Below are 27,083 nucleotides of genomic sequence, written 5' to 3'. Positions count from 1 at the left end.
GGTCAGACCGTAATAACTAGAGATAGGTACAATTATGATCATTACGGCCTCTCACCATCAGGGTGCTTGCCTGTGAAATAAACGAGAAGGGTTTAGGTTTTTACCAAATCAAGTTAAATACAAACATTGAGGTATAATTTGAAAATGCGTTCAGACATCAGGGGAAGACAGCCAGTGAATCTTCCTTCCTGGCTTACTGGGGAAGGTTGCTCCATTACAGGGAGATTAGGGCAGAGGATGGTAAACAGTGAGGTCTGGTTGGAGTGCATGGTATGATCATTGTTCTTATATCATTCTTGATCAGAATTATCATTCTTTATTGTAAAGCACTTTGAGCTGCATTTCTTGTATGAAAGGTGCTATACAAATAAAGTTTATTATGATTATTATTATTATTATTATTATTGTCTTAGGACAGGAAGGGCAGTACCATTTTCAGAGTTTTATGCCAGTGTAAAAGATTTTAATTAAATGTGCACAGCCACCAGAATCCAGCCAACGCTCAGGGCACGTTTCGGCAGGTTGAAGACCAGGCAGGCACCAGCATTTTTGACTAGTTAGTGTCAGGATGGTACAGGGCAGAAAGCCCACCACAAAGACGTGGTATCAGTAATTTTGTTTGTTCAATTTGGACAAGAAATGTCAAGTCAGCAATAGCAAGAGAAACAACAGCACCAAACAGGACAGTGAAAAATACAACAACTTTAAACCCTTACAGATTTAAGACACAGATGTAGATCAAAGCTGTCTAAGACAATGTTTTGTTAAAAAATATAGGCAGATTACCTTTATTTCAGAATCCAGGCAGTTATTAAACAGCTTGAATAACAAACTATTGACAGAATGCTCAACTGACTTTTGAATTCCAAAGAAATATGTTTTTTTTTTTTTTTAAACACACAAATGAATGCAAAAGACTGGACTGTCCCAGTGTCGACTGTGGCTGGTAGCCCAGCAGGGTGATGCACAACTGCCGCTAGCACTGCCTAGGGGAGCCTGAGTAGGCCAGGACGACAGCATCTCATCCTGCACTAGTGACACCACTGGTCAAGAGGATGGCTGCACATCTGTCCAGCTGTGAACGCATGAAGTGCCTTCCTACGACTGCTGTCTGCACAAACCAGACTTGTGGTGACAAAAAAAGAAACACAGATTGGCATCACATTCTTCTTGGGATAGCACGTGCTCATCTGCTCTCTCCAAAACCAACAGTGGAGGTTGCAGCAATGTGTGCTGGTGAACAATGCAACTGGGTATTCCAAATTGGGGGAAAAAAACTGGATAAAGTATCAAAAGAGATTGCAAAATAAATACTGTACATGCATTTAATCAGCATTTATGGCCTTTATTGAATACTATGAACAAAAAACGAATCACTCAGACCTCACACCTTTTTCCACCTCACACAGGCTTGAGCCATCCACAAACATGATAAAACAATGGTTTTGTACCCACTACACACATCACATGCAGAAAATTCAACTGAACTGCATATATACACAATGTAGTCTTAGTTGCTTACAAAAGAATTCTTTCCTTTAGAAAACATTTTTATGCCAGTGTAAAAGTTGGTAAATCTAAAAACACTAAGCAAGCTTAACTTCTAAACAAGGAGGAGCTTATATCCTCTTCACGGCATCATCAATCTCGGAGATTTGCTGCTTCAGCTGGCTCCACTGTTCTGGATTCAAAGAGATGCCTGAGAAGATTTCAAAATGGCTGTTAGGGTCATGTGACACAATAGTGTTTAACAATTGGATCTCTTTATCAAGACAGGATACAATGTTTACCTTTTCTACCTGGCTTCATCTCTCCCTCCTGGTCCATCCAGTACTCACGAATGTCAATCAGCACCTTGCCTTTAAAGTCACGGACACTGACATACCTCATTTTCCCGATCTGAAACACATACCAAGTCATTACTAGCTGCTCACTGGCTACAAACTACCTACCAAACTGCTAGGATAGAGCAAGCGTATTTTGGAAGATAAAACACATTTTTCATCAGGGAAGAATAATTAATCTATTATTACATTACACACTTCACTATTTGCCCATAGGAGGGCTCTCTCAATGCAAAATGTATTTAAAACTTCAAGTACAATAAAAAAAAGTTGTGTCTCTTACTTGGAACATGTTATCATCTTTGTTGCTGCCTTTGGAGGACCCGCCTGCCCTGGAAGTCTCCCCAGACTTCTGTTTCTTTGCTGGCTTCTCTGGTGGGGTTGGCTTCTTCCTCTTGGCCTGTGAGAGGAAACCAAATCCACATATTCACAGAGCATAACCTGTACCTTTCACATGCTAAGCAGAGCTGAAATGCTCTAAATGCAACTCACCAAAGCCACGTAAAAAAGCAGAACATTGGTTCACATACAAAATGCAATGGTGACTGGTGTACATGAAAAGCACATAATGCATTATGAATAATTTCAAGATCCACAAAATGATCTGAACACATGCCATTACTACAGACTACATTTCAACCACATTTAGTCCCAAACTGATGTTATGGAAGATTTATGGCCAAGTATTAAGGCCCACTGTGTACTAATGCATAACATATAACTGTAAACTGTATGAAAAGCAAACCAAGCACACAGAACTCACCTTTGTCTCCACTTCACTGTCAGAGTCACTACCAGAAGAGGAGGTTGACAGCACTTCCTTTGATTTCGGCATTCTGAAACAAGATGATGTTGGCGATTACACAGTAAGCCCTCAAATGAAATGTTCAGTTAAGAACATGTGACAAAATGAGATCAAATGGGATAGGCCACGATAAAATGTATATTTGCAATGACGTTAAAAGAATAAGACGTTGTTGGGCCTAGCGCATTATCTGACGTTAGCTACCGAACGATTAACAGAATAAATTGCGGTACACTGAATTTCCCCCGTTTCCTGACCGCAGCTAGCAAGCTAGCTAAAATGTTTTTGAGAGATGATATATTGCTCCGTATTACCACTGAACAGCACACTGTCTGGCTTGTTAGGTTATAATATGCAAACTTCCGCAAACGTTAGTTAACACCATCTCACAGTCCAACATTAACATGTCTAATAACAAGCAACTATAAACGCCAGGTGAAATTATTTAGCTAACGTTATAGTTGGCAAGATTTCGAACACGGCCTGTGCTGTAGCCACAGATAACGTATCGTAACTACCAAGCTAGCTTGTTAGCTCTGTTTTGCACATAGCATCTTCGTTAATCTGGATTATTGCAGCCAACTGGTTGGAATTATTCAATCGTAACTGGCTAGCTACAGTAGTAAATGCTCTAGAGTTAGCTTGCATACTTAAATGTAGCCTAGTTAAAATAAAATCTCACAGCACACCTTTCTTGTAGGCCCACAAAACGAATCGTAATTGCGCTAAAGAGTGTTCAATTCACCGCAGAATTGCACCAATTTAGGCACAAAGCTAAATGCAGTATTTCACTCTTCACACATACTGCATCATACCACTTTACTCAGTTGGTAAAAACAGACCACTTACTTGGAATGGTAGAGCGTTGGGAAAGGATTCTTATGCACAGGCGCGGGAAGTCTTCGGGTCTGGAGAATGAATAATGACGGTATATTCACGGAAATCAAGTTGGCGCATCTCATGCGCAAGTTCACCAAGCAAGAGTCACCAAGCAAGATGTCATAAGGATTACTAGTTTCATCTGCGCGAGGTATCAACACATCCGCATCTATACATCAGTGCACAAAATGCGCAGAATGTGTAAGATACAATATTTGTTTTTGAATCAGATGTGTGTCCCGTGGAGCTGCTCTGATGTTAAAATCATACATACTCTAGGTCACTATATTCACAACCCGATTATCTGCTGCCTTGTAGAAATAATCGACGAGTCTTCTCAGCGCTGGCCCCCTTATTTTAGGGCATGCTTTTGTAGAATTCTGATCAGCGCAAATGCACTTACCTTTATAATATGATGGATTGGCTAATGGTTACACTGAATTGCAAGGAGCATTGAGATGATATTAACATTAGTGAATCAAGGCACACATACGAGATGTCCAAATAATTGAAATGTAATTTTGGGAGGTTCTATGGTTTGTGGTTTTACAAAAGGCGCAACACCTCTGAAGCATTTGGTTTGATACAATTTAAATAAATCCATAAACTGGATACATTCAATCCATTACAATCGCCCTCACACACACACACAGACACAAACACACACACACACACACACACTATGAATGAATAAATGAATGAAAATGGTTTAATTCCAGAAATCCTAAAAACAAACATTTTCCACAAGTTTCTTGTAAAAACAAGACCAGGTCAAAACCTAGTATATGACTGGACCTAACACATGCGATCTGGCCGACCAATGGTGTAACTTCATCACTCACTCAGGCACTCAGTCACAGACATTCGCGTTTGTAGGGCTGGCCCCGCTGTTGCGGTCCAGCCAAAAAGAGGACTATCTATATATGGTTCAACAAGACCAGGTCAAAACCTAATATATGGCTGGACCTAACACACGTGATCCGGCCAACCAATGGTGTAACTTCATCACTCAGTCACTCAGTCACAGACATTCGTGTTTGTAGGGCTGGCCCCACTGGTGTGGTCCAGCTAAAAAGAGTCAGTCATACAGCTGTATATCAAGTATATATATAAAGTTGATTCTCTGTAATGTATGTCTGATCACAGAAGGGAATTACTTGAAGTAATGATGCAATAATTCATGTTATGCAGCAATATAAATGTACATTACATTTCTAATTTTTGGCAAGTTTAAAATTAAGGGACTGGCCTTAATGAGCAGCACCTCAATAAATCAAACCCATTGGTCCTGACATCGTGTCCCATCTTCCTGACGTTCTGACAACTGGTCTAATCTGCTCCACACTCCAGCACAGTGGGTGGCGGTAATGCACTTTCCATGCAGGATGAGAGTCACCAATAAACACCATCAAAGAAGAAAAAGATCTTCCTGTCCTTTCATCGTTCTAAACTACAAGTTCCATCATCTACAATGCATATGCGCATGTTCAATATTAGGTATTTCCTGGTCTGACCTTCTAATATAAATCGGAAGGGTGAGGAGTCAGAGTTCGTCAGAGAACAGGAACCCAATGATTCCCATATGCCCAGTAGTGTCCTTCACCTATGGTGAGTTAATTTAAATAAAATAATACATAGAGTACATGTTTTATGGTTAAATGATTCAGAATAGGATCTAGAGCATTTATCTAGACAGACTGTTTCGCTAATGCGTTCTCAAAGCTACTTATCATTGACAGTTTTTCTCCCAGTATTGTACGAGGACAGTCGATTTACACGGTAAACGACAAACGTTCACCCACCATTTCTCTCTGCAGTGCCCAGCCGGCTAGGTGAAGATGCCAAAATGGCCACCGGCAACTACTTTGGATTTCCCCATGGTGCCGCGCAGTACAGGTAAAATGGGCATGGATCGCATATAACGTTACCAGCTAGCCATCTTTGAGAATGAGATGCTAGCCGTTTATCGCCATTGAGGCTGACTGTGTGGGGATACTGCAGTTGTTGTTCGTCGATGGTTGGAGAGGGGAGGGGGTGTAGAATAGAGCGGGGGAGGGGGGGCGAAGGAGAAAAGAAGGGGGGTGGGTGGGCGAAAGAGTATGCAGCACCAAGCTAATGCAGTACGATGGTCACCGCTTCGACGTTTCCCTGGTCCGCAGTGGCTGTTGTTTCAAGGATTTTTACTGCTGTTCGGAACGTTGATGGTGATGAATGCACATGCGCCTTTTCTCTATAGAGAAAATGGCTTTGCGCGATATGGTTTTGCATATATGCAAGCTTATGGTGAAATTATGCAACTTGTGCAGACCTAGTACGTAAATGAAGCTGTTAGGATGTTCGTATTAACGTTATGGTAGTGCAGAAATACAGGAATTCAACGAGAATTTCTCCTTAATAGCATTCTAAGCATTCATAAGTAAAAGAACTAGTTTTGCAAATATTTTGATGATAAACGCAGTTTGCCTTACAGTGGATTTTCATCATCATCATCATCATTATTATTATTATTATTATTATTATTATTATTATTATTATTATTATTATTATTAGTAGTAGTAGTAGTAGTAGTAGTAGTAGTAGTAGCAGCATTATTCTTATTATTATTGATTTTTAACCTTTGTGGAACAAGCATCTTGTTCTGTTATAATATTAGCTAACCATTGCCACCGTCTTTATGAAAAATGCAGCAAGCACTATATAAATTAACAAAATAATAAAATTAAAAATTAATGTTGCTGGTTTTTCATTTTTATCACGTGGTAATGCTGTATCCAGTTTAAAATGCATGGAAGGGCTGCCCCAATACTGTTGTAGGTTATTTCTATATATTTTTCATTTTTATACACCATATGTTTGTATCCAAGTCACTCCTCTACATGATCTCTTATGCTGCATATATATTACATTACTACAACAGTTAAAATGCATTTTTCCATGAACAATTTAATTATTTAGGCTCTGCTTTGTTATACTGAATGGGTGCATAGTACTTACAGAACTACCACTGCCATAAGTTATAGGAAAAAGGTAAACTATGTAGAACTGCGTCTGTTATAAAGGAAATTAGGATGAAATGGATCAGAATGGCCGTGTTTTGGGCATTTTTATACATGGTTGAATGAAGATGTACAAATTTTATGTTTAAATGACTTTGGGTGGTTGAAAAGTAGATATTTCTGATGAATGAGTTCTCTTTGTCTGTTACAAAAATAGATTTAAAAAAAAAAAAACATTTTTTAAAGAGAGCCTGAAAAACTTTTGGTACTGTATAGGTATGATATTATTCCCTGTTTATGTAATTTAGGTACCTGCTATCCCAGTTTAAAGTCTTGGCCTTCCTTATTTGTATTTTACACAAAATGGTGGAACCTACAATAAGGGCTGCGAGTACTTCAGCGCAGCCATTTTATGTCATTGATTTGATGATGTAAATTAAGTGACTTTGTGAATCTGACATGTGCTTGGTGGATATTTGTTGTACACAAGGTGTCTTCTGAGTTTGCCTGTATTCTATCATGTGTGGTGCCACGCTAAGTTTGTGTCAAATCATTTAAATTGAAATGCACCAAAGGCAACACGGGGGCAGTACAATTTATGCCAAATTTTGTTGCAGTGATTCCTGACAAATAGGGCAGTTGCAAGTGCTTGCCATGACACCACACCAGGATTACCTGACCTGTAGACCGTCTCATGTGTTGTGATGGCTCATTCCCACTAATTGTACAGTCCATATCGGAGCAATTGAAATGCTTGTTTTCTGCTTTTCTGTTGGTATGTAGGCTGTCATGTTGGCTCCTTGGCTTGGCAACGCTGAAAGCATTTTGTTCAGTTTGTTTCATTTTATTCTACTGAGTTTGAACTTGTAATGTTTTGCATGTTATACTGTGTTTATGTAATCACAGCTTTGTGAGCCATTTTAAGCACTTCAGAAAACGGGAGAGGATGGAAACATGTCTTTGTAGTGTATTATCTTGCTTTTCTGTATTCTTGCTTCAGTCAAAATACAGTCCTACCCACAATCTGCTGTCTCAAACAGTTCTGATGTACCATGTTGATGCATGATCTTACATACTCATATTATTAAGACTAATGAATTGGAAAGCTACTGTAGACATTTCTGACAGGTTTGAAAGCATTCTAGTCGCGATTATTTTCACATTTATCTTCGTGTTTTAGAGAAGAAGCTTGTTGGTAGACGTTGCTTTTGTAATTCCAAATCTCGTAAGTCTATCGACAGGGTGTGTCATGGGTGGTTTTTTTTTTTCTTCTCCATAGCAACAACAAAGAGTGTATCCAACAATTCAAGGTAGACAAAGGATGTCTCCAGTGGTAATTCTGTGTACAGATGGTGTCAGATGTCAGGAGTGTGCCGTCAGTTTGTCTGCGTAAATACATTGAGTCATCAGTCATTGGTTCTTTGTTTATTCCTGAATGCAGGAAATTAAATTGTAGTTAAAATACGGTGGTTGTAATTCTTGATCAAAGCTGCTATTTTGTAAAATAAATACATTAGTCATAATATATATGCAGTTTTGTTTGTGTTTGCATAATTGGCTGGCTTTTCAAGCTCCATTTAGTGCATAAAGCTTTTGGGTGGACATGTTGTAAACTGAATGGGTCTGACAGTTGATGCACAAAGGATTAGAGGAAATATTTTCTTAAAGATTTTGTTTTTCGTATTTCATTTTCCCATGCCTTCAGTTGTGTTGTGAATCAGTACACAAATTGATCTTTTTGCAATTCTTTCAAAACTAGTTGTCTTATTTTAAAGTTGACAGTTAGTGACATGTTGCTCAAACAAAACCAAACCACTGTCACTCAGTACTAGTGCCATATTTTCTAATGAATATATTTTTATTAAATTAAACCATACCAGGGAAAAGTCTTAGAATCTGGTTTCATTGGTATTCCATTAGAAGCATTTATATATGCTCTAAATATTTGCAGGTACGCTGTTCTGGATGGGATTTTGTGGCTACAATGTATAGGCTACATTTTGTTGTAAAATCAGGGGTCTACAGTGCACCCACATTTGGAGCATTTGCTCCTGAGAATTGATGTTTGCTCTCTGGAAAAATAATTTAGGAGCACTTCTACTAATTGGGATGCATTAGTGTGCTGTTAAAGTTTTCAACTTTACACGAGAGTTTCTTGGAAGAAATGTCAGCGTAGAATCCTGAAAATGCGTTCAATATCATTTAGCATTTTGCAGTTTTTTGTGATGTTTTCTCCAGGAAAAATGTAGGAGATATTACTTGTGCCTGGCAAGTACGTGCTGCTGCCCAAGCCCAAATCCCTTGCCTCTGTTCACCATGAAAGGCTAGAAGGACCCCCCCGCGCCCCCCTCCTCGTTTCCCACCCAACCCATTTCCTGTGTTTCTCTGCAGTCAGCAGCCCACGGCTGGGGTAGCCTACACCCACCCCACCACGGTGGCCAGCTACACTGTGCACCAGGCGCCCGTCGCGGCTCACACCGTGGCGGCCGCCTACGCGCCCACCGCCGCCACCGTGGCCGTGGCCCGACCCGCGCCGGTGGCGGTGGCGGCCGCGGCAACCGCGGCGGCCTACGGGGGATACCAGCCCACGCACACCGCCGCCGACTACGCCTACGCCCAGAGGCAGCAGGAGGCCCCGCCCCCTCCCCCACCCGTCACCACGCAGAACTACCAGGTGACTCCATCCGTGCCCGTCTGATGTTTTAGGAAGCCGTTGCTGGGACTTCCTGAAACGCAGTCCATGCTCAGTTTTTACGGTCATATCCTGCTTTGAATGTAAAGAGCACAACGTGTTCCCTCTACTAAGTGGGTACAGCTGGGCAGTGGCCAGATGTAAAATTAAACGGCTTTGCACGACTTCAGTTATTCCCTCCCTGTTTGAATTAAGTTAAGCACTGAATATTCACTCACTGAATGCTGAGTCTTGCACTGTATTGCTTAACAGAAGGTCTGTATTCAAGGGCCCTGCTGAACACCGGAAGAACTTCCCATCAGAAATCTGTGGCCCAGATCGTTTTTTTATTTGTTTCTTTGTTTACTGTCCAATTACTCCATCTGGCTAACATGATTAACTTTGATGGCGCTAGCATTTCCTGAGCTGGTTGAGCCCCCGGCTCTCTGCAGTCTCTTAATGACAGACCGACCACTCTCCGGCCTTTGATGTTGTGACGTCGCAGCTGACGACCCTTAACCCGTGGCTGTGCTCCGTGTGTTGTTCCAGGACTCCTATTCGTACGTGCGGTCCACAGCGCCCGCCGTAGCCTATGACAGTAAGCAGTACTACCAGCAGCCGGCGGCCACGGCGGCTGTGGCCGCCGCCGTGGCACAGCCGCAGCCCGCCGTGGCCGAGTCCTACTACCAGACAGGTACGCTCAGCACATCCTGGGAGTCGACGTGGAAGAAAAGTCTCCAAGGTCAGTACACTTTTATTCATTTTCCTTCTTTTTTTGCTTTTCGTTCAGTTTGTGTGTACATGTTTCTGATGCAGATTCCAGGAAATAATCATTAAAGGCTTTGACTGGCAGTTTATAAATGCATGCTTCATTTATTATAATTGTTTTACTCTGTGTATTGCATGTGTACAGTATACTTTATTTTGAGGTTGCATGTTTTGATTGCGTGATCACATTTAATTCACGCGCAGTTCTCTTAGGCTTAAGATTACTGACCCGTGTAGATAATGGTCAGTTAAATCATATCTTCTGACCGACTCCGTCAGAAGTTCTTTTTATGTTTACAAAGATTTCCTGTCTCGGTCTCCCTAGCTCCGAAGACGGGTTACAGCCAGGGAGCCACACCGTACACACAGGCCCAGCAAACCCGCCAGGTCACAGCCATAAAGCCCGCTGCGCCCAGCCCCGCCACCTCCACCTTCTCCATCTATCCCGTGTCCTCCACCGTGCAGCCGGCCGTGGCGGCCGCCGCGGCGACCGTGGTTCCGTCCTACTCCCAGAGCCCCACCTACAGCACCGCGGCGGTCACTTACTCGGGTACGGGCCCTTACTGGCGTCCGCCGATTGGCTAGGGCTAGTTTTACCGTTTGGGTTTGGTGCTTCTTGGCACAGTGAGGATGCCGTAAATGTACTTATCTCTTCAGAGGAGTGCTGTGGGGAAAAAAAAAAAAAAAAGTGTGGTGTCTCGATTGTAAACTTGCGACTTTAATTGACGTAAGACTTGCGTAGGTGTGCAGGTTCCTGTGTTTCAGCGCTCGCTGTGTTGCCGAGTAGCACTCTGCGCACCAGTTTTCACAGTCCTGGCTTAAATGTGCAGCGAGAGCTGCTGTGCTGAGATGCGCTGGAATCCCATGGAACTCTTGAGCGTTTTGTGGTCTTTCGCGCGGAGATGTAATTTCACCCCGCGCGGTGTATTAATACCCTCTTAGCGCGGGATGTGATGAGTCACTGCTCCTGCACTGCAGCACTTTTGCTGTCAGTCAGGCCCCGCCGCTCAGCTGCACTGCAGCAGAATGGATGTCTCCCGGCCGTGTCTGTGCGTGAGACCCCGGGGCTCGTGTGTGTTCCCGCAGGCGCGTCCTACTCCGGGTACGAGGCGGCGGTGTATTCGGCCGCCTCCTCCTACTACCAGCAGCAGCAGCAGCAGCAGCAACAGCAGCAGCAGCAGCAGCAGCAGAAGCAGGCGGTGGCGGCGGCGGCCGCCACCGCGGCCTGGACGGGGAGCACCTTCACCAAGAAGACCCCCTTCCAGAACAAGCAGCTGAAGCCCAAGCAGCCCCCCAAACCCCCGCAGATCCACTACTGCGACGTGTGCAAGATTAGCTGCGCCGGGCCTCAGGTGAGACCCCGCCCCGTTTCCCTGACAACGGGAGAGGGGGGTCACATGACCGCCGTGGGCATGTGGAGATATGCAAACCCCAGCCAAGCAAACCTCTGCGGGGCATTTCGCACGCACGCCAAATCGGAGACGCTAAGTGCTGCAGACGATGCAGGGTTGTAAATATCCGCTTTCATTGAAGCTAATCCACATTTTCTGATCTTGTGCCAGTCTTGTTCAAAGGGAACGACTTTAGGCACTGAAAATAAAATGCAGTCCTATTTTTCTTGCCTTTTAAAGTCCTGATTTACTGCTTACTTTCAATTGGTTTATCTTAAATGAAGGGGTCTACATTTCCTCTGTGTTTACCCTTCTATACAGTTTTATGTGGGAAGGATATGATGTTCACTACCTACACACAAGATGGATAAGCCTGAAGTGAAGAAAGCAGGGGCAGTCCCTGCTTTTCTAGACAAAAAAGTGTTTAAGCATTTTACATAATTCTGTATCTGATTGGTACCTGGTTAATACATAATCATACAGTAAGATTTAACAAAAGTAAATGATTGACTGTGTTTAGTCATATAGCAGGAATACGGAATACGCCCACGGTGACCTTTTAGTCTTAAACAAGCTTTAAATCAGAAATAATTGTTTGGTCTTTATCTATCAGTTGCTTTCAGTCCTGGGCTGCATGGCGTCATAGTCTGTTCCTCCCAGCCAGTCTGGGCTTCTAGAAATGTATCAGAGACAGAGAGACAGAAAACAGACACGCGTAAATGCAATATTTCTGACTTCCTGTCCTTGGGAGGTCTGGTGCCTGGAGAGGGAGGGGCCCTGCTGCAAGGCCTAGAGATTTAGTGTTGTACAGACCTCTAGTTATGCTGGAGAAAACTCTCCTGCCTTCAAGGCTTTGAGCTTGCAGCGTTCTGTTCGAAACGATTGACACGTGTGTTTCTCTCGCTGCGTCCTCAGACGTACAAGGAGCACCTGGAGGGCCAGAAGCACAAGAAGAAGGAGGCGGCGCTGAAGGTGTCTCAGAGCGGCAGCGCGGGCGGCACGGGCGGCAGCGCCAGCGCCAGCTCGGCCCGGGGCACCCAGAACCAGCTGCGCTGCGAGCTGTGCGACGTCTCCTGCACCGGGGCCGACGCCTACGCCGCGCACATCCGCGGGGCCAAGCACCAGAAGGTAACTCTCAGAGGGTCTCTGTGGGCCCCTCACCCTTATCCTGCGCTGTGTGGTCTCCGTTCAGTAGCGCCAGTTTTCGTTTTCGTTTTTGAAGGGGCTCGGGCACCTTTCAGATGTCGGTGTGCGATGTATCTGACATCTGGCAGTGTTTCTCTGTGCTTAGTTTCCTCATTTTTTTTTTTTTTGGAGAAAGGATGTAGCCAGAGGTGATTGTTAGCGCAACGATCCTCCTGGGCATAGGGCTGATTTATGAGAGAGCCCTAACTGCACTGACCTCAGAAATGCCACAGCTTCCCCTGGTTGAATGGGCCGTGTCATGATTTCCATTCCTCTGCCATGTGCCTGTAATGGTGGGGGAGGAAGTGGAGATGTACATTCGTTAGAGCGATTATTCTGTTCCACGTTGTTTTTGAGGTCCTCTCTATAAGGCCAGGAGACTTGTGTTGCCATGCAGCCTTAGGATTCCCTGGTTAATGAGTATTCAGTGTGTGGCTTATGCTCTCTGGAGTACCTCAGCTGAATACAGCGTTTCCCTGTATGGTGGGTCCATTCTTACTGGATGCTGTCCCGCTGTTTCCTGCAGGTGGTGAAGCTGCACACCAAGCTGGGGAAGCCCATCCCTTCCACAGAGCCCAGCGTGGTCACCCAGACGACCGCGTCCACCACGGCGGCCCCCAGCAAGCCCGCGGGCCCCGCGGTCAGCAGCGTGACCAGCAGCGGCAACAGCGGCGCGGCCACGCCCACCTCCTCCTACCTGAAGCCAATCAACATCGTGGGCGGAGCTCCCGCCGCGGCTGCGCAGGCTAAGGGCCCCGCCCCCGGCCCGCCCACCAGCTCTTCCGCCGTTAAGAAGGTGAACACGCCCAAGATCAATTTCGTAGGTAAGGTTTCACCTGCGTTTCGTCTGAAATTGTAAGTCTGTTGTCCATTTTTAGCCATATCGGATGACGAAAATTTGACGAACAGTGTTTCCCTTAGAAAACTGTGTGGAATGTAAAGTAGTCTTTAGGGGAAAATAATACTGAATTTACCACGTAATGTGTGCAGTTGTCCAGTATGGTGAACACCATAACCAGATGTGATATCCCACCTATCAACAGCAGCAACAATCCCTTGGAAGAATTTATTATAATATAAAGTCACATTTTGTGGACAGAATAACAATCGGAAAGCTACAGAGTAATCTCTTGAAACCTGTAATGCTAGTGTGAACTGAACTTTTGTAGCGCATATGTGCTTTAAATTTGAACTGCATTTGCATTGCGCTAAACGGCGGTGTTTAGTGGGTGTCCGAATGCAAAAAAATCTTTTTAGTTGGGGCACATTTATTCGAGTCGACCGTCCAAATAGAGTCAATGTATGGGAGACGCTGGTTAAAGGTGTGATTTTAAGGTTTGAGTCAACAAGATTTAACCTTCAAGGTGGTGGAGAGAATTCTACCTGAAAGATTCTACTCTGTTTTGACTTGCTTATCTCTAAAGTCAGCCAGATCAAGATGTGAGCAGCAGGCTGCTGGAGTATCCAGATTAGGCCAGACTTTAAACAGTCTCATCACTTTGCAATGCAACAAATGGGTCTTAAGTGCCACTGAAGGCCTAAGGTACTGACAAGTGTCTGCTTTTACCTGGCCTGAGCCCTGCTGATGCTGGCAGGGCACGGGATGTGGAATGGGGCCCTCTAGGGTGGGCAGGTCTCTTTCCTGTTACGCACCCTGGCGTTCTTAGAGCCCGGGTTGACTGCTTCCCTGCGCAGGAGGAAATAAACTGCAGACCACGGGCATCAGGGCGGAGGACGCGAAGGCTGCCCAGCCTTTGATGCCCGCCCAGGCGCCGGAGGCCAAGGCCGACCCCCCGCCCGAATCGCTGTCCACTCAGTCCACTCTGGCTGCTCTTCAGAGCGACGTCCAGCCCGTGGGCCATGACTATGTGGAAGAGGCAAGTGAGCTTTTATTGGCCATTTTAATAAAGTGTGATTGGTGAAGCACACTTCGGCTAGTTCTGGAAAATGTGTTAACTTGGGTACCATCTTTGCAAATTTTTTCTGGTTTTTTGTGCAGTAAATGTGGGTGTGTCAAATACAGATTTTACATTGGATCCTTGTGGGGTCATGTTAATGAAGTAGATAATTCTGTTTCAGGTACGCAACGATGAAGGCAAAGTCATCCGGTTCCACTGCAAGCTGTGTGAATGTAGCTTTAACGATCCAAATGCTAAAGAGATGCATCTGAAGGGAAGGAGACATCGCCTGCAGTATAAGGTTTGTGACGGACATCCCTTTCAGTCAACCGTGAATCTAAATTCATTACGTGGAATGTTTTACGCTTTTTTAGGAGTCGCAGCCAGACTCCTTCCATGGTCTTGTGACGAGTCTTGCTGCTTGTTCTGCGCAGAAAAAGGTGAACCCCGACCTCCAGGTGGAGGTGAAGCCCAGTATCCGCGCTCGGAAGATCCAGGAGGAGAAGATGCGGAAGCAGATGCAGAAGGAGGAGTACTGGAGGAGGCGCGAAGAGGAGGAGCGCTGGAGGATGGAGATGAGGTGAGAGCACCGATGGGCTGGGCAAGCAGCAGCACTTCCTCCAGACGCTGCCTGGATGACCTGTCAATCTCTTAATTAAGGTTACTGAAGATGTCCAGCATCTTTCAGGAGGAGTCATTTGCCACCGCATATTACAGAAAATAAAAGCATTAGCTGTCTGGGAACTGCTAAGACTTATTATAATTTCTTTATTGGATATGGAACATTTATTTCATGTAATGTAAATATCAGCTTCTGACAAAACTGTTTACATGTCGGAAATCTCTTAAGTATGGACTGAAAACCAGCTGGACCTAGGTGGTGTAAGTTTTCACTCCAACCCTAACCAAGCACCCCTAATTCGGTTGGGAACCCTATAAACTGCAAACTTTCAGAGAGCTGGAGAGCAGAGCTGCAATTTTTATACCCGTGTGCCTTGGTGGTGGGCTGTAGTCTGCCTGTGTGTCTGAGGTATGCTGCTGACCGCCACGGTCCCGTTGGTCCTTGCAGGCGCTATGAGGAGGACATGTACTGGCGGCGCATGGAGGAGGAGCAGCACCACTGGGACGACCGGCGCAGGATGCCGGACGCAGGCTATCCCCAAGGCCCCCCCGGGCCCCCCGGCCTGCTGGGAGTCCGGCCCGGCCTGCCTATTCCACAGCCACAGGGACCTGTGGTAAGCCTAACCGTCAGCGTCACTCCAGATGTAAACCAGTTCTCTGAGAGTCCCAGGAAATCTTTGGAGATATTATAAGATTGTGAAGTGCTGGTGAAGTCATGGACAGCAGTAAAATGCTCCACTGTCTCATAAGTGGTCATAATGGGTATCTCTGGGGACGTTGTGTTCTTGTCCGTGACCGATTATGTCGGGTTTATGAATGGTTTAATTGTGGTGTTTCAGCCTCCCCGTCGCCCGGACTCCTCAGACGACCGCTATGTGATGACCAAGCACGCTGCGATCTACCCCGTGGAGGACGAGCTCCAGGCCATCCAGAAGATCGTTTCCATCACCGAACGGGCGCTCAAGCTGGTGTCCGACATCATCACGGACCAGGACAAGGGCAAGGGGAAAGACGAGGATAAAGACAAAGACAAAGATAAGGACGTCCAGAGAGACAGGTACAGCAAGGAACGTGGTCGTCGCTTTGCAGTTATCCAGGTCCGGGGGCTGTATTTAAGCTATGCCGATTCGTCTGTGCTGCACTAGCTAAACGTACCAGAGGCTTTTGAGCATTTGATGAAAGACTTCCTTGTCAAAAGAGCCAGTGAAGCGTGAAGCAACTGTTCCTTTTTTTGGCTGGATGAAGTTCTGTGCACGTGTTCTTGTGTGAGTTTGGTGCACCTGTGGATGTTGTTGCATCATCGGTTTCCTTCCTCCCTCCCTCCCTCCCTCCCAGGGCTCTTAAAGGTGTCATGAGGGTGGGGGTCCTGGCCAAAGGCCTCCTCCTCCGCGGGGACAAGAACGTCAGCTTGGTCCTGCTCTGCTCTGAGAAGCCCACTAAGAGCCTTCTCACATGCATTGTGGAGCACCTCCCTAAGCAGCTCACGGTACAAGCCTCCTCTGTCCTCTACTAACTGACAGCAGTCTGTTAAACAGGAAATCCTGGCTTTCAAATTAGATTTGAAAATGCTGAACTCAATGTCTTTATGCACACAGCTGTGTGAATGGAATCGTAAGCTGTGCAGTTTACCCAAAGTCATCGGCTAAACGTGTAACATAATGAAATCTAACTTCCAAAGCCTTGCAGTAACTGGGGTCCGCAGTCTGTGTGAATGCTAATCGCTCCTCCTAAATTTGGACTTGAAGATTGTGACGCCGGAGAAGTACGAAGTGAAGGCCTCCATCCCGGAAGCAGCCATCATCCTGACTTCCTGCGGCGATCCCAAGATGGAAGTGACCATTACGCTGACCTCGCCCACCATCCGGGAGGAGAACGCACGGGATGGAGGTTGGAAAGACAAGGGCCCTTCCTTTTCTACCTACTGTGAAATAAACCTCCAAATATGTTTGTTATACCCTCAAGAGCCCATTTGCTGGCACAGAGCAGGCAGTAATTGTGGGAGTTGTAGTCATTGAATCGTAATCAGTCATTGCTAAAGTTTTGTTTCTCCCAGAAACTGAATGAAATGAAAGGGGGCAACTGCTTTTTTGCCAGGATAAAAAGTATGTTCATGAGATCTTCCTAAGCTCTTGTGCCTTCTGAAGCCTTGGAATGTGAAGTGTTTATAGATCACCCATCAATGCATTGATGTAAGGTGTTACTATTTAAGGCCTATCTGTGGTACTCTAAGTTTCATAATAGGCAGAATTCAGTGACATTCAAAACGCAGCTCTTATGCACATAGTCTGGTTAGACTTAAAGAATTTACACCATGAATGTAGCTTCAAATATTTATCAAAGAATTGAAATGACACGATCCAAGGCAAAGACCTCGACCTGGAGTGTGATATGGCCCACAATAGCATGGGGTTGCATACAAGGGCTCCTGTACAACATTTTGTGCTGTAAGTTATATTTATACAAGTCCAGTACACTTGCAGTTTTTGGTGGATCTCCCATTCCTTCCTTAGTCAGTTTAAACATTCCACTGCAGCCGAAAGTTTGGGTCAGATGCTGTTTCTCGTGTGCCAGCAGAGAAGCTCTAAGGTCACTGTAACACTTGCCAGTGCTCTTAGCTTTCCAGAAATCCAAAAAAGCATGATCAGTGTTTGCATTGTGTAATTCTAGTTAGGTCCCAGGTAAGATTCATTTTTGTTTCCTGTGTCCTTGAGTCTCCGCTCCCCCACCCCAACTTAAAAGACAAACCCTTTCCCCAATGGGTGGCTCAGTCCTTTAGGAACCTTCTGAAGGAAGATTTTTTTTTATTCCACATACTAACAAACGACAGTAAAGCCACTAAAAGAGAAAGATAGACCCATTTTCATTGTAGACAACAGGTAGAAAATAGCCCTACCTGATTCAACAACATCCCCACAGGAAACAAATATCTATTTTGTCTGGTGAGAAGTTCACCCCTCTGAGGTGCCCAGTGCAGAGAAAGTGCTCCCCTGAGTGAACATGTGTAGTCCCAGACCAAAATTCCACAGAATTCCACAATGACCAGTGAAAAAATGACACAATGTACATGAACAGAGGCCCTTTTGGATACAGTGCCTAACTGTTGCTTTTGTCGCTTTATGAAAAAAAAGATGTATTTAAAAAAATAATAATAATAATAAGGGGTCATTTCTTGTGATATCAAAATGCAGCTGCAAAGACCCTCCGATTTTCTTAAAAATGTGCACATTTTCTTTGTCAAAGATGCTGCTCTGGTCAAATATGTATCTTAAATACACTTAAAGATGAGTAATTGTAGTTCTGCTATTGTTGTGCTCGTCTGTGCTTCCTTTGTCATTGACAGTTTATCTTAATGTGAGACAAAGTGAATGTCATGCTAAGTCCCACTGCATGTTGTGGTTTATTTTGCCATCATTTTTTGCTGTGTTCTTAGGCTGACCGAAAAGCTGTGTCTTTTTAAAAGAAAAAAAAAAAAGTGATTTTGGAAGATTACCCAATTTGCAGGTATCATTTTAGAGAAAAAGTAAAAACAATCAAATAATGTGAGGTTAAAAAAAGGAAGCATTAGCGAGCATAATTCCAAAAAACCGGATCATTTCATCAGCCTGTCTTCAAAAGTTATTTAAGATACAAATTAACATTTTTGCTTGAGTAGTGCCTTTGACTGGAGATTTGCATGTGCCGACTTTCAAGCAAATGTGAGAGGGTGATGTTCAAAGCCAGGTTGGTTTCACAGAGAATGACCCCACCCCAGAAAAAGACTTTGGTTGACTAAAGGTGAAAGTACCATTAAGGAAAACTGACCAAACCTGCCCTCAGATGAATGGCGAAAGGGCAATCTGACGCATGGGCAATTTTGTAGGCAGTGTCACTGCCTGTTTTGGCGTCCTTAGGGGAGTATTGGTAAACTTCAGGGAGGAAGGCTTTGTGAGAGGAATCTGGTTCAACCTGGGTTTACAGCCGTCAGTGCAGAGTGACTGGGGTTTAAAGCCAGCTGATGAGGTATGCATGCAGTGATGTCCTAACCCTTGCTGGGAACCTCTCTTCTTTCCAGCAAGAACCGCTGTCTCCCTGTATCTGTAGCTTTTTACAAGTCCAGTCCAAAGCCTTCTCACATCATCTTCAACAACTTGTCTCCTGTCTCAGGGGCTGCTTCCACAGCTTCGGAAGGATTTTTGACCAAGGTTTTCACCAAGCACTTTGCCACACCTGCCACGCAGTACTAGGGGGACATACCAAGCTGCCATTTATTGTCAGATTTTCATTAAGGCATTTGCCTTACCAGATGGTTTTTTTTTGTTGCCCATTGTCATCGGTCAGTCTGTATGTTTCCAGTAGGGGTGATTGGAGTGTGCTTACTTACCTTTTTTGATTTGTAGATTCTAAATTGTTCATTAAAACATCACTGATGTGCAGTAATGCTAATGTTATTGGATTGTTTTATCAGATATAGAAAAATGCCCATGATTTTTTTCAGTTCCTCTGTTCTCTCATTTTCTTTGTTCCTGTCCTCAATCATTCAGGAAGTACATGCATCCATGTTGTATGTTTTCATGTAGCAACTTGAGAATCATCACTACCTCTTTCCCATCCTTGTCTGTGATGGAGTATAGCCTATATTGTGGAATGTGCCATGTAAGGTTTTACCTTAGGAGGCTAGTGTAGAACACTGGGATTTGACGAGCCTCCGTTCTCTGGAAGAACTACAGGACTAAATTTAGGAAGTGAAGGTTTTCATTTTTTCCTGCCTATTCTTGAGATTTCTAAGAGTTAATTTACCTGAAAATAGCAGTTACCCTGCTGCTTCACTTGAAGGTACTGTCAAATTGGCCACTGTGAAAGCTTCTGCGGGCAGTAATATAAACCCAGGGAAAAGCTATTGACCGTTTTTCAGAAACGTATAATTATTTAGTTAAATGAGGATGTAAAGGACCTTGTCCCGGGAAAACGAGCCTTGACCAAAAGCCTTTGGTGATGGAGATAAATAATTGGAGACACAGTGGATTTACATTTTGGCCGGAACATTTTTTTCAGGTGTTACCATGTAGTCTACCTCTTTCCATAGCCAGGAATGACTTTGCTGTCATTGTGTTACGTAAGCTTTGTCAATGATCAAGAAACCACTAAAGGGAGCTGTTATCTGGGGAAGGCTTGGTATGTGTGGCAATGTGTTTGTTTCCAAGAACGTCTTGCTGACCTGGTCAAACACCCATTCCTCACCACCCTTTGATAATTCGATCCATTTTTAGATGTAACCTCGGGTTTGGTGAAAGACCCAGCGGACGTCTTGGACAGGCAAAAATGCCTTGACGCTCTGGCTGCTCTCCGCCACGCTAAGTGGTTCCAGGTTTGGAACATCATTTTACTTTCTTATTGTAGCCTTATGAGATGCATTGATTTATTTTTATTTTCTTTGTTAATTTTAATAAAATTCTTAGTCATTTAAATTAGTCTTCATTGAGCCCAGATGTGCAGAAATTTACTGCTGGGCAAAAAAAAAAAAGAACTTAAAAAGAAGAAAAAAAAAAAAATCAAGGATGCCTACAGTATTTGCAAGTTTTGACCAGAAAAATGTTACCAATAGCTAGTTGAATCTTGTTCTCACAATTGTACTGTTTTTACACATACTAATATGAACTTTCCTCTGGTCATATAAAAAATAAAAGGCATCCTTGCATTTATAAATGTATTTATCTTTCACTACTACAGTGTATTCATTTAAAACATTACTCCATAAGGCTGCAGAGTAACTTGGCATAAAAGTGTCATAAGAGCTTTCATGTTGAGCTTTTGTACTTTTTTGTGATTTGGTTTTAATGGGGACTGAGAGAAAAGGAACATCTGATTAGTTTGCTGTGCTGGTGCTGTAGGGCAAACACATGGGCAAAGTAAAGCAGATTTCCTTGACTTCTTCAGTTCGTCCTCTTTTTTTCTTCTGAGCTTTTTATGTAATTCAAAGTTACCTGTTTGTGAACTATTTGAAACTACGAGGTCAAGGTTTATAAGATGACCGGGACCCTCTCCCTGGTACATCTTACAAACTTTGAACTCTCTTACTAACTTTGAGGTAAAATACTGCTGTGAATGGCAGCTGACCATAAAAGTATGCCTGAGAACTTGACTGATCTCAAGCTTCCATTGTGAGCAGTAGTGTTGCACCTCTTTTTGAGAATCCATTGTGTGCGTTGGCTGTGCGTTCCTGTGTACCGACTAAACTTGACTTTGTTGCACTCAAGGCTAGAGCAAACGGACTCCAATCCTGCGTGATTATCATTCGCATACTGCGTGATCTGTGTCAGCGTGTTCCCACATGGTCTGCCTTCCCCAGCTGGGTGAGTAAACCACCACACACACTAGTCCTTCTGCTCAGTCCGGCTAGCCCACTCTGTGACCGCTGTGAGTTTTAATTAAAATAAATGAGTTTTGGACCCTATTTAGTTTTAGTTTTAATAATCCAAATGATGTATTTTTTTATTTAACACAGTGGGCTGTCACTGGTTTTATGCATGTGAACAAAACCGGATTTATTGTTTCTCAGGTTTATGGTTGGAAGAATGGCTTCCTACAAAAAAGCACTACCGAAAACCGTAACAAAGCACATTTCATTCAGCGGCTAGAAATCTTCTAACTGCTGGTTAGTTAGAGTCAGGTTTGCCTAATTATGGTTGAAATGGAAAACCTACAGGTCGATAGATAGAGAACAGTGTTAGATCTCCAGGAACCCGTTTTGGTAACACTGCTTTAGAGCATTGCTCTAGCATTTACCGATAACTGGCTGGATTGAATAAACCAGCAGTTCCCAAACTTTTCAAGCCGTGACCCCATCCACACATCTCTGATCACCTTGTCATCCAAACGTAATGTGATGACAGCTGCGTGAATAATGCCACGCATCATAAGCTACAGTCATCGCATACATTCCATAGTCGTGATAAGCAGTGTAATGTGAGGGATGTCAGTAATGAGCAATTGCTGCTTACCCTGGCCTAAATGAGATGGATGGGCCTGCTTTTCTGCACTAAGCACACTGGAGTTGGAATTAAATGAGAATGTTTTCCTCTTAAATCACCCTTGGCATCCAGCATCTTTCATGATGTTTTCACTGATGTGAGTGCAGAAAAACCAGCTTCATATAAGTAGGTTGTAGCAAAGGGCATCGGTGCTCCCAGTGCTCGCTGGGACAAAGCCAAAGTTCCAGTTTGCATTGGAAGAAAATAACCAGCTTGTCTTTCAGGTTTTTGTATTTTGGTACACACTACACCCTGGAGTTGGACTTTCCGCGTCGCCAATCCATGTAATCCCTGGGCCATATATAACTGTTATGCTTGCGTTTCTTACTTGAAGTTCTCACTCTCCGTTCTACTTTCTTCCTTTGGGATTCCATGTTGTTGCTATCATTGGTTGTTATCTTTTCCTCTTCTCTCCAATTACAATTTTCTCTGCACACCACAGCATGGGAACCCCTGGAATAAACTATTGATTCCTGGTGGTGAAATTTGTCTTACAGCCCAGGAGGACAAAAAAAAACACACAAACCCATAATTCACTTGGATTTAAAAATATAAAAAGAGGTGAACATATGTGGAATGGGTGGAGATATGTGCACTGTTCTCTTTTGAAGGCCATGGAGCTGCTGGTTGAGAAGGCCATATCCAGTGCTTCAGGCCCCTTGAGCCCTGGAGATGCACTGAGGAGGGTCTTTGAATGCATTTCCTCTGGGATTCTGCTGCCAGGTAAGACTCAATGAGTGGGCTACTTCAGCTGTACCTGGAAATAATGTGTTCCGGAAAAATGCAATCTGCAGCGGTGTGATGGTGTTCAAACTTCATACTTTGGCAAACTGAGCTTTGGGCAAGAAGGATAGGGGAATAAGGGAATTAAAACCTGGCTAGACGGACTGCAGCCAGCTACTAATTCTGCATTACTGAGTGCATTACTGAACATAATTCCATTGCTGAGCATCTGTGCCATTTGTGTGTGTAATGTTTAAAAGAAGTTGTAGCTTGAGTCTTTCTTGTATTTCTTGTATCAATGGATTAATTATTTTGTCGAGACATTAGTTTGAAATTTTTGAGACTCTTAAAAACAAAATGTATCCTGAAAAAAAAAAAAAAAAAAAATGTCACCATGCCAAAACCTTTCCAAATGATGAATCATGTCCTTACTTTCCATATTGAAGTATTTTTTGGAAGCCAGGGTTACTGAGTTTTTTGGATGATTCTGTTTGGGGGGGGATGTGGGTTAATGTGAGCTTACTTGTTCAGGTGGTCCAGGGTTGGTAGACCCCTGTGAGAAGAATTCAACAGACACCTTGGGTGCCATGACTGAGCAGCAGAGAGAAGACATCACATCCAGTGCTCAGGTAAACCCAACGCCCCCATAATGCACTGCTCCGCTCACAACACTTCTCTCCCCACCCCCAACGCCATATATAAACATTTCTAGATAAAGGTTTTATGTTATGTAGAGTGTCGTGATTGTATGTAATGCTGGAAGGAAAGTCACAAGCTCACTGTGGTAGAGCGATTTTGATTTGAAGAAAGCTGGTTCATGGGGGACTAACATTTCCCTTTGTAATTTGTAATGGGGTGGTCATTATTTAATAGTTCACGTTCTGAAGACCGTTTGTTTGGCTTCTGCGGTACAACCCGGTGGTTTCTCTCGTCCTGTAGTTCGCCCTCCGGCTGCTTGCGTTCCGCCAAATCCACAAAGTCCTGGGCATGGACCCGCTGTCCCAGATGAACCCGCGCTTCAACGTGCGCAACAACCGCAAGCGGAGGCGAGAGAACAGCGACGGCGTGGACAGCTGCGAGGGCGAGGGCAAGAAGGACAAGAAGGATTACGACAGCCACTAGGGCCCACCCACCCCACGCACTGATAGGATGGTCCATACAGACCTTTTCTGTTTTTTTTTCTTGTTTTTTTTTTCTTGGTATACATCTTAGTTGTGATGTCTTTAGTGTACTGTACTTGTTCTAGACCTTCAGTTTTGTTTTCTTAACTGTTAAGCAGACCTACCAGACTGCTGCTAGACTGGGTATTACCAAAACTCTTAAATATCAATGTCTGTGCTGTACTGTATTGTTTTGGCTTCAGAATGGTCTGAACAGTGGGTCACATGCACTCAACGTCACTAAAGCTGTGTTTACCCTGTAGGCTATATAACTGGGTACAATACTGTAGGACTACCTGCAATAAAGCTCTGCCACAGCCTCCTGTTAATTCTGAAGCATTTTTAGTTTTTAATTGGGGAAAGGAGGGGAATTCTGTCTCAATCAAACCAAACTTAAAAAGTGACAATTATTATCGTCAGAATATATATTTTTAAGCAAGGTACATTTATTTCAGTCTAGCCAGTATGAAGCACACAACTTGGAGTCATTCAATTCTTTATCAGAGTTTTAGTAAAAAAATGAGATTATTTTATTTGTGCAGTGCTAGTGGAGTATAACTAATATGCTGTTGAAAAGGCTGGGCTGGTAATGTTGCGGTGTTCCACTAGTCAGATCTCACGCCAGACTAATGCTTTAGCAGGTTGCCCATGGCATTGTATTAAGCTGCCACTTATCGCGGAGACATTTGTGTTTGTAATTATTATTCCATAATTTGGATTTAATTTAAAAATAATAATTTTAAAAAGTTTAAGCAGTCAGCATTTTATTATTTTGAAAATAACATGCATGACTTTTTTTTTTTGAAGTTGACTTATTTACTAATTGAAGAGTAATGCTCGGCCTTTAGCCTTGGATCAGATAATACATAGTATCTAAATATAAAGAGGAAAACATAATGGTAGAAAATTGTGAGCCTGTGACAACTGCGTGTCACTCCAGTGTTGTAACTGTGGTTTTCACTGTACATCCATTTTCTCAATGATGGTCATTTGCTCTGTATTATTGCATTACAATGGGCAGAATAAAACCATTCCAGATTCAAATGTTGCATTTTCTTCAGTGTACAGTAATGTCAAACTCATTCTATATACATTCTGTGTCCTGGTAGTGCTTTTTACCAGTTTTATAAATATTCTGATTTAATTGTGACATCTTCCCAATCCTTACACAGGTACTTACGGAGGTTCTATGACACACTGAAACGTAAAACGTCTTTTCTACGACTGACAGATTGTATCACAACTTTAGGAAAACACCAAGAACGGTTTATAACCCATCACAGCTCAGACTGCCTCCAATCGATGATATTTGCAGGTCTATTGCTGCTTGTTTACTCAAAAGTGGTGTTACTGAACCTAAGGAGACATTTTATCCAGAAAGAAATTTTGACAAGCAGGATAAGCCAACCTCTCTGCTTATCCTTAAAGTAATTCATAAATCTCATGGTTTTTAAAACATTTTTTAAAACCATGTTGTTCCATCAGGTTCAAGTGGATGGAGCCATATCAAGAATTGTCAACAAATTTGCCCTTACCTCCATTTAAAAATCCCCCATCTACATACCATTTTTTCCATTGTGTGACTTCCTACTTGACCTGGCAATCCTAATTCGAAGATCATATGTTCGCCTGTGGAAAAGGAAGTAAGGAAGTTTTCAAGTGAAATGTTTGGAGGTCAAGGTTATTGCAACAAGCACCATTTGCTTTACCCAGTCATAGCTTGAAATGTGTTGGGACAGTACAGGCAGTCCCCTGAAATGAATGCAATTTAAATGTGGGCAAACCTAATGGAGTGTAGAAATGGCTAATACCGTAGGTTCAGTAACACTTTACTGTTTGAAAAACTTTGTTACAACTTACATGTTAACAATGTCCTGTACAGTATATGCTAATGGATTTTTACTGTAGCTGCATCATGTTATAGCTAGGCCTATAAGTGGTTAGCTTTGCTATACCTACCAATAGTAGACCAACCTCCACAGATATTAACTAGTAATGTAACTTTTAAGAACTTGAAATGCACGAACACATACAATAAGCATTCATGATAAAACACACGTATACTATGTCAATTTTGTGCGTGTATGCGATGTTTTCATTGGCTGGTGTAGCTAAATATCCAATGGGGAGACGTATTGTTTGTGGGCCTGGAGCATTTGTGATGATCCAATGGGCAGGAAAAAGGAGGAGGAGGAAAAAACTCAAAATCCCCTAAGTTTGGGGCTTTATTGTGTGGACATGTGAACATGTTCATGAATTCTGTCTCTTGACATGAGGTCAGAAGGTACATAAATTAATGTTCTTAAGGGCTTACAGTCTGTCGTCATTGTGGTTATTTCTGTTGGAAACCCTGGAAAGTTCCAAACTCTCAGTCCTCTATAGGTATGGGCCACGCCATCCCAATCATTATGTGGGTAACTGCAGCAAAGCATTCATACGGTATAAAATAATTCCTGCCTTCTCACCCCCAGTCACTGACTGTGTCATGGACGTGAATGCGATTTACTATCACATAAATAGCAGGCAAGTGATCAGAATTTTCACAATTGTGTTAAAATTGTAATACGATAGGACGTACCATAAGTAAACAATGGCTATGTACAGATAGTGAAAAAGCAGAGCTTAGAACTGAGTGAACACTAGTGCATTCTGTTCAGAAGAACCAGAAGACACTCCCAGACATTGTGAAGTGTTTCAGCCTTCCTTCCTACCAGCCTTTCTCCGGCCGCCACCCCCTCCCCTGCAGCTCAGAGGCTCTTTTTGTCTTCGCAGGCTGACTCTCCACAAACACAAAGGGGCCCATTAAACTTGCCCTCTGTGTGGGACTGGTCTCTGCAGTTTGACTGCACAGCCCAAGATTTATTCACTAAAATTGGTTGGGAACCCCCCCGGTGTTAAACAGAGACGAGGAGATCTAGATAAATGTATATGAATAAATGTGTCTGATAGGTTTGTGACCCTCTCTTCTTTACCAGCACCAGAGACAGCTGTCCTTGCCTAACTGTAACTTCAAACCATCACCAGAGAAGGGCTTCTTCAAGGGATGGAGAGCTTGAAAAAAATGCTTTGGGGAAAGAGGATCAGCTGCTGGATGCAGCTGGTGGAGTCCACCCAGGCCTCCACGCGTGAGTTCTA

At 43.5% G+C, this 27,083-nt stretch overlaps 2 protein-coding genes and 1 long non-coding RNA gene across 5 annotated transcripts in view; 1 reads left to right on the top strand and 2 right to left on the bottom strand.

Annotated features, from left to right (window-relative positions):
• Positions 1 to 1,324: 1,324 nt before the first annotated feature.
• On the bottom strand, positions 1,325 to 3,737 carry LOC118212238 (activated RNA polymerase II transcriptional coactivator p15-like). 2 transcript variants are annotated; one of them, XM_035389935.1, is made up of 5 exons: positions 3,499 to 3,737; positions 2,608 to 2,680; positions 2,128 to 2,244; positions 1,791 to 1,899; positions 1,325 to 1,699 (listed from the first exon to the last, which is right to left on the bottom strand). In XM_035389935.1, the coding sequence occupies exons 1-5, from the start codon at positions 3,609 to 3,611 to the stop codon at positions 1,620 to 1,622; spliced, it is 492 nt and encodes a 163-aa protein (XP_035245826.1). In that variant the 5' UTR covers positions 3,612 to 3,737; the 3' UTR covers positions 1,325 to 1,619. The 2 variants fall into 2 exon arrangements, with proteins under 2 accessions (XP_035245826.1, XP_035245828.1); XM_035389937.1 differs by lacking the exon at positions 3,499 to 3,737 and adding an exon at positions 3,339 to 3,486.
• A 1,280-nt stretch (positions 3,738 to 5,017) lies between these two features.
• On the top strand, positions 5,018 to 24,992 carry LOC118213257 (zinc finger RNA-binding protein-like). Of its 2 annotated transcripts, XM_035392090.1 has the most exons (20): positions 5,018 to 5,136; positions 5,346 to 5,424; positions 8,916 to 9,198; positions 9,745 to 9,937; positions 10,289 to 10,513; positions 11,050 to 11,315; positions 12,270 to 12,482; positions 13,066 to 13,363; positions 14,235 to 14,416; positions 14,619 to 14,738; positions 14,872 to 15,017; positions 15,507 to 15,672; positions 15,898 to 16,115; positions 16,394 to 16,544; positions 16,804 to 16,945; positions 20,305 to 20,402; positions 21,292 to 21,387; positions 22,677 to 22,788; positions 23,320 to 23,417; positions 23,728 to 24,992. In XM_035392090.1, exons 1-20 carry the CDS (start codon positions 5,100 to 5,102, stop codon positions 23,908 to 23,910), a joined length of 3,306 nt encoding a protein of 1,101 aa, XP_035247981.1. In that variant the 5' UTR covers positions 5,018 to 5,099; the 3' UTR covers positions 23,911 to 24,992. The 2 variants fall into 2 exon arrangements, with proteins under 2 accessions (XP_035247981.1, XP_035247982.1); XM_035392091.1 differs by lacking the exons at positions 20,305 to 20,402; positions 22,677 to 22,788; positions 23,320 to 23,417; positions 23,728 to 24,992.
• LOC118213259 overlaps positions 24,741 to 27,083 on the bottom strand; it is a 4,933-nt gene continuing 2,590 nt past the window's right edge. The window contains exon 2 of the long non-coding RNA XR_004762378.1: positions 24,741 to 25,577. This is a non-coding gene — a long non-coding RNA (uncharacterized LOC118213259). The remainder of the gene's footprint in view (positions 25,578 to 27,083) is intronic.

Source organism: Anguilla anguilla, chromosome 14, assembly GCF_013347855.1.
Source record: "Anguilla anguilla isolate fAngAng1 chromosome 14, fAngAng1.pri, whole genome shotgun sequence".
Classification (NCBI taxonomy): domain Eukaryota; kingdom Metazoa; phylum Chordata; class Actinopteri; order Anguilliformes; family Anguillidae; genus Anguilla; species Anguilla anguilla.
The sequence above is the reverse complement of the archived record's forward strand: the minus strand, read 5'-3'. Positions and strand labels throughout refer to the sequence as shown.

Excerpts from the sequence above, each read along its gene's own strand:
- LOC118213257 (XM_035392090.1), top strand. The coding sequence starts at position 5,100 with ATGATTCCCATATGCCCAGTAGTGTCCTTCACCTATG. Across the intron at positions 10,514-11,049 it reads CGCGGCGGTCACTTACTCGG|GCGCGTCCTACTCCGGGTAC; the intron begins GTACGGGCCCTT and ends GTGTTCCCGCAG. Across the intron at positions 23,418-23,727 it reads ACATCACATCCAGTGCTCAG|TTCGCCCTCCGGCTGCTTGC; the intron begins GTAAACCCAACG and ends CTCGTCCTGTAG.
- LOC118212238 (XM_035389935.1), bottom strand. The coding sequence starts at position 3,611 with ATGAGATGCGCCAACTTGATTTCCGTGAATATACCGTCATTATTCATT. Across the intron at positions 2,681-3,498 it reads CCAACGCTCTACCATTCCAA|AATGCCGAAATCAAAGGAAG; the intron begins GTAAGTGGTCTG and ends ATCTTGTTTCAG. Across the intron at positions 2,245-2,607 it reads ACAGTGAAGTGGAGACAAAG|GCCAAGAGGAAGAAGCCAAC; the intron begins GTGAGTTCTGTG and ends TTCCTCTCACAG.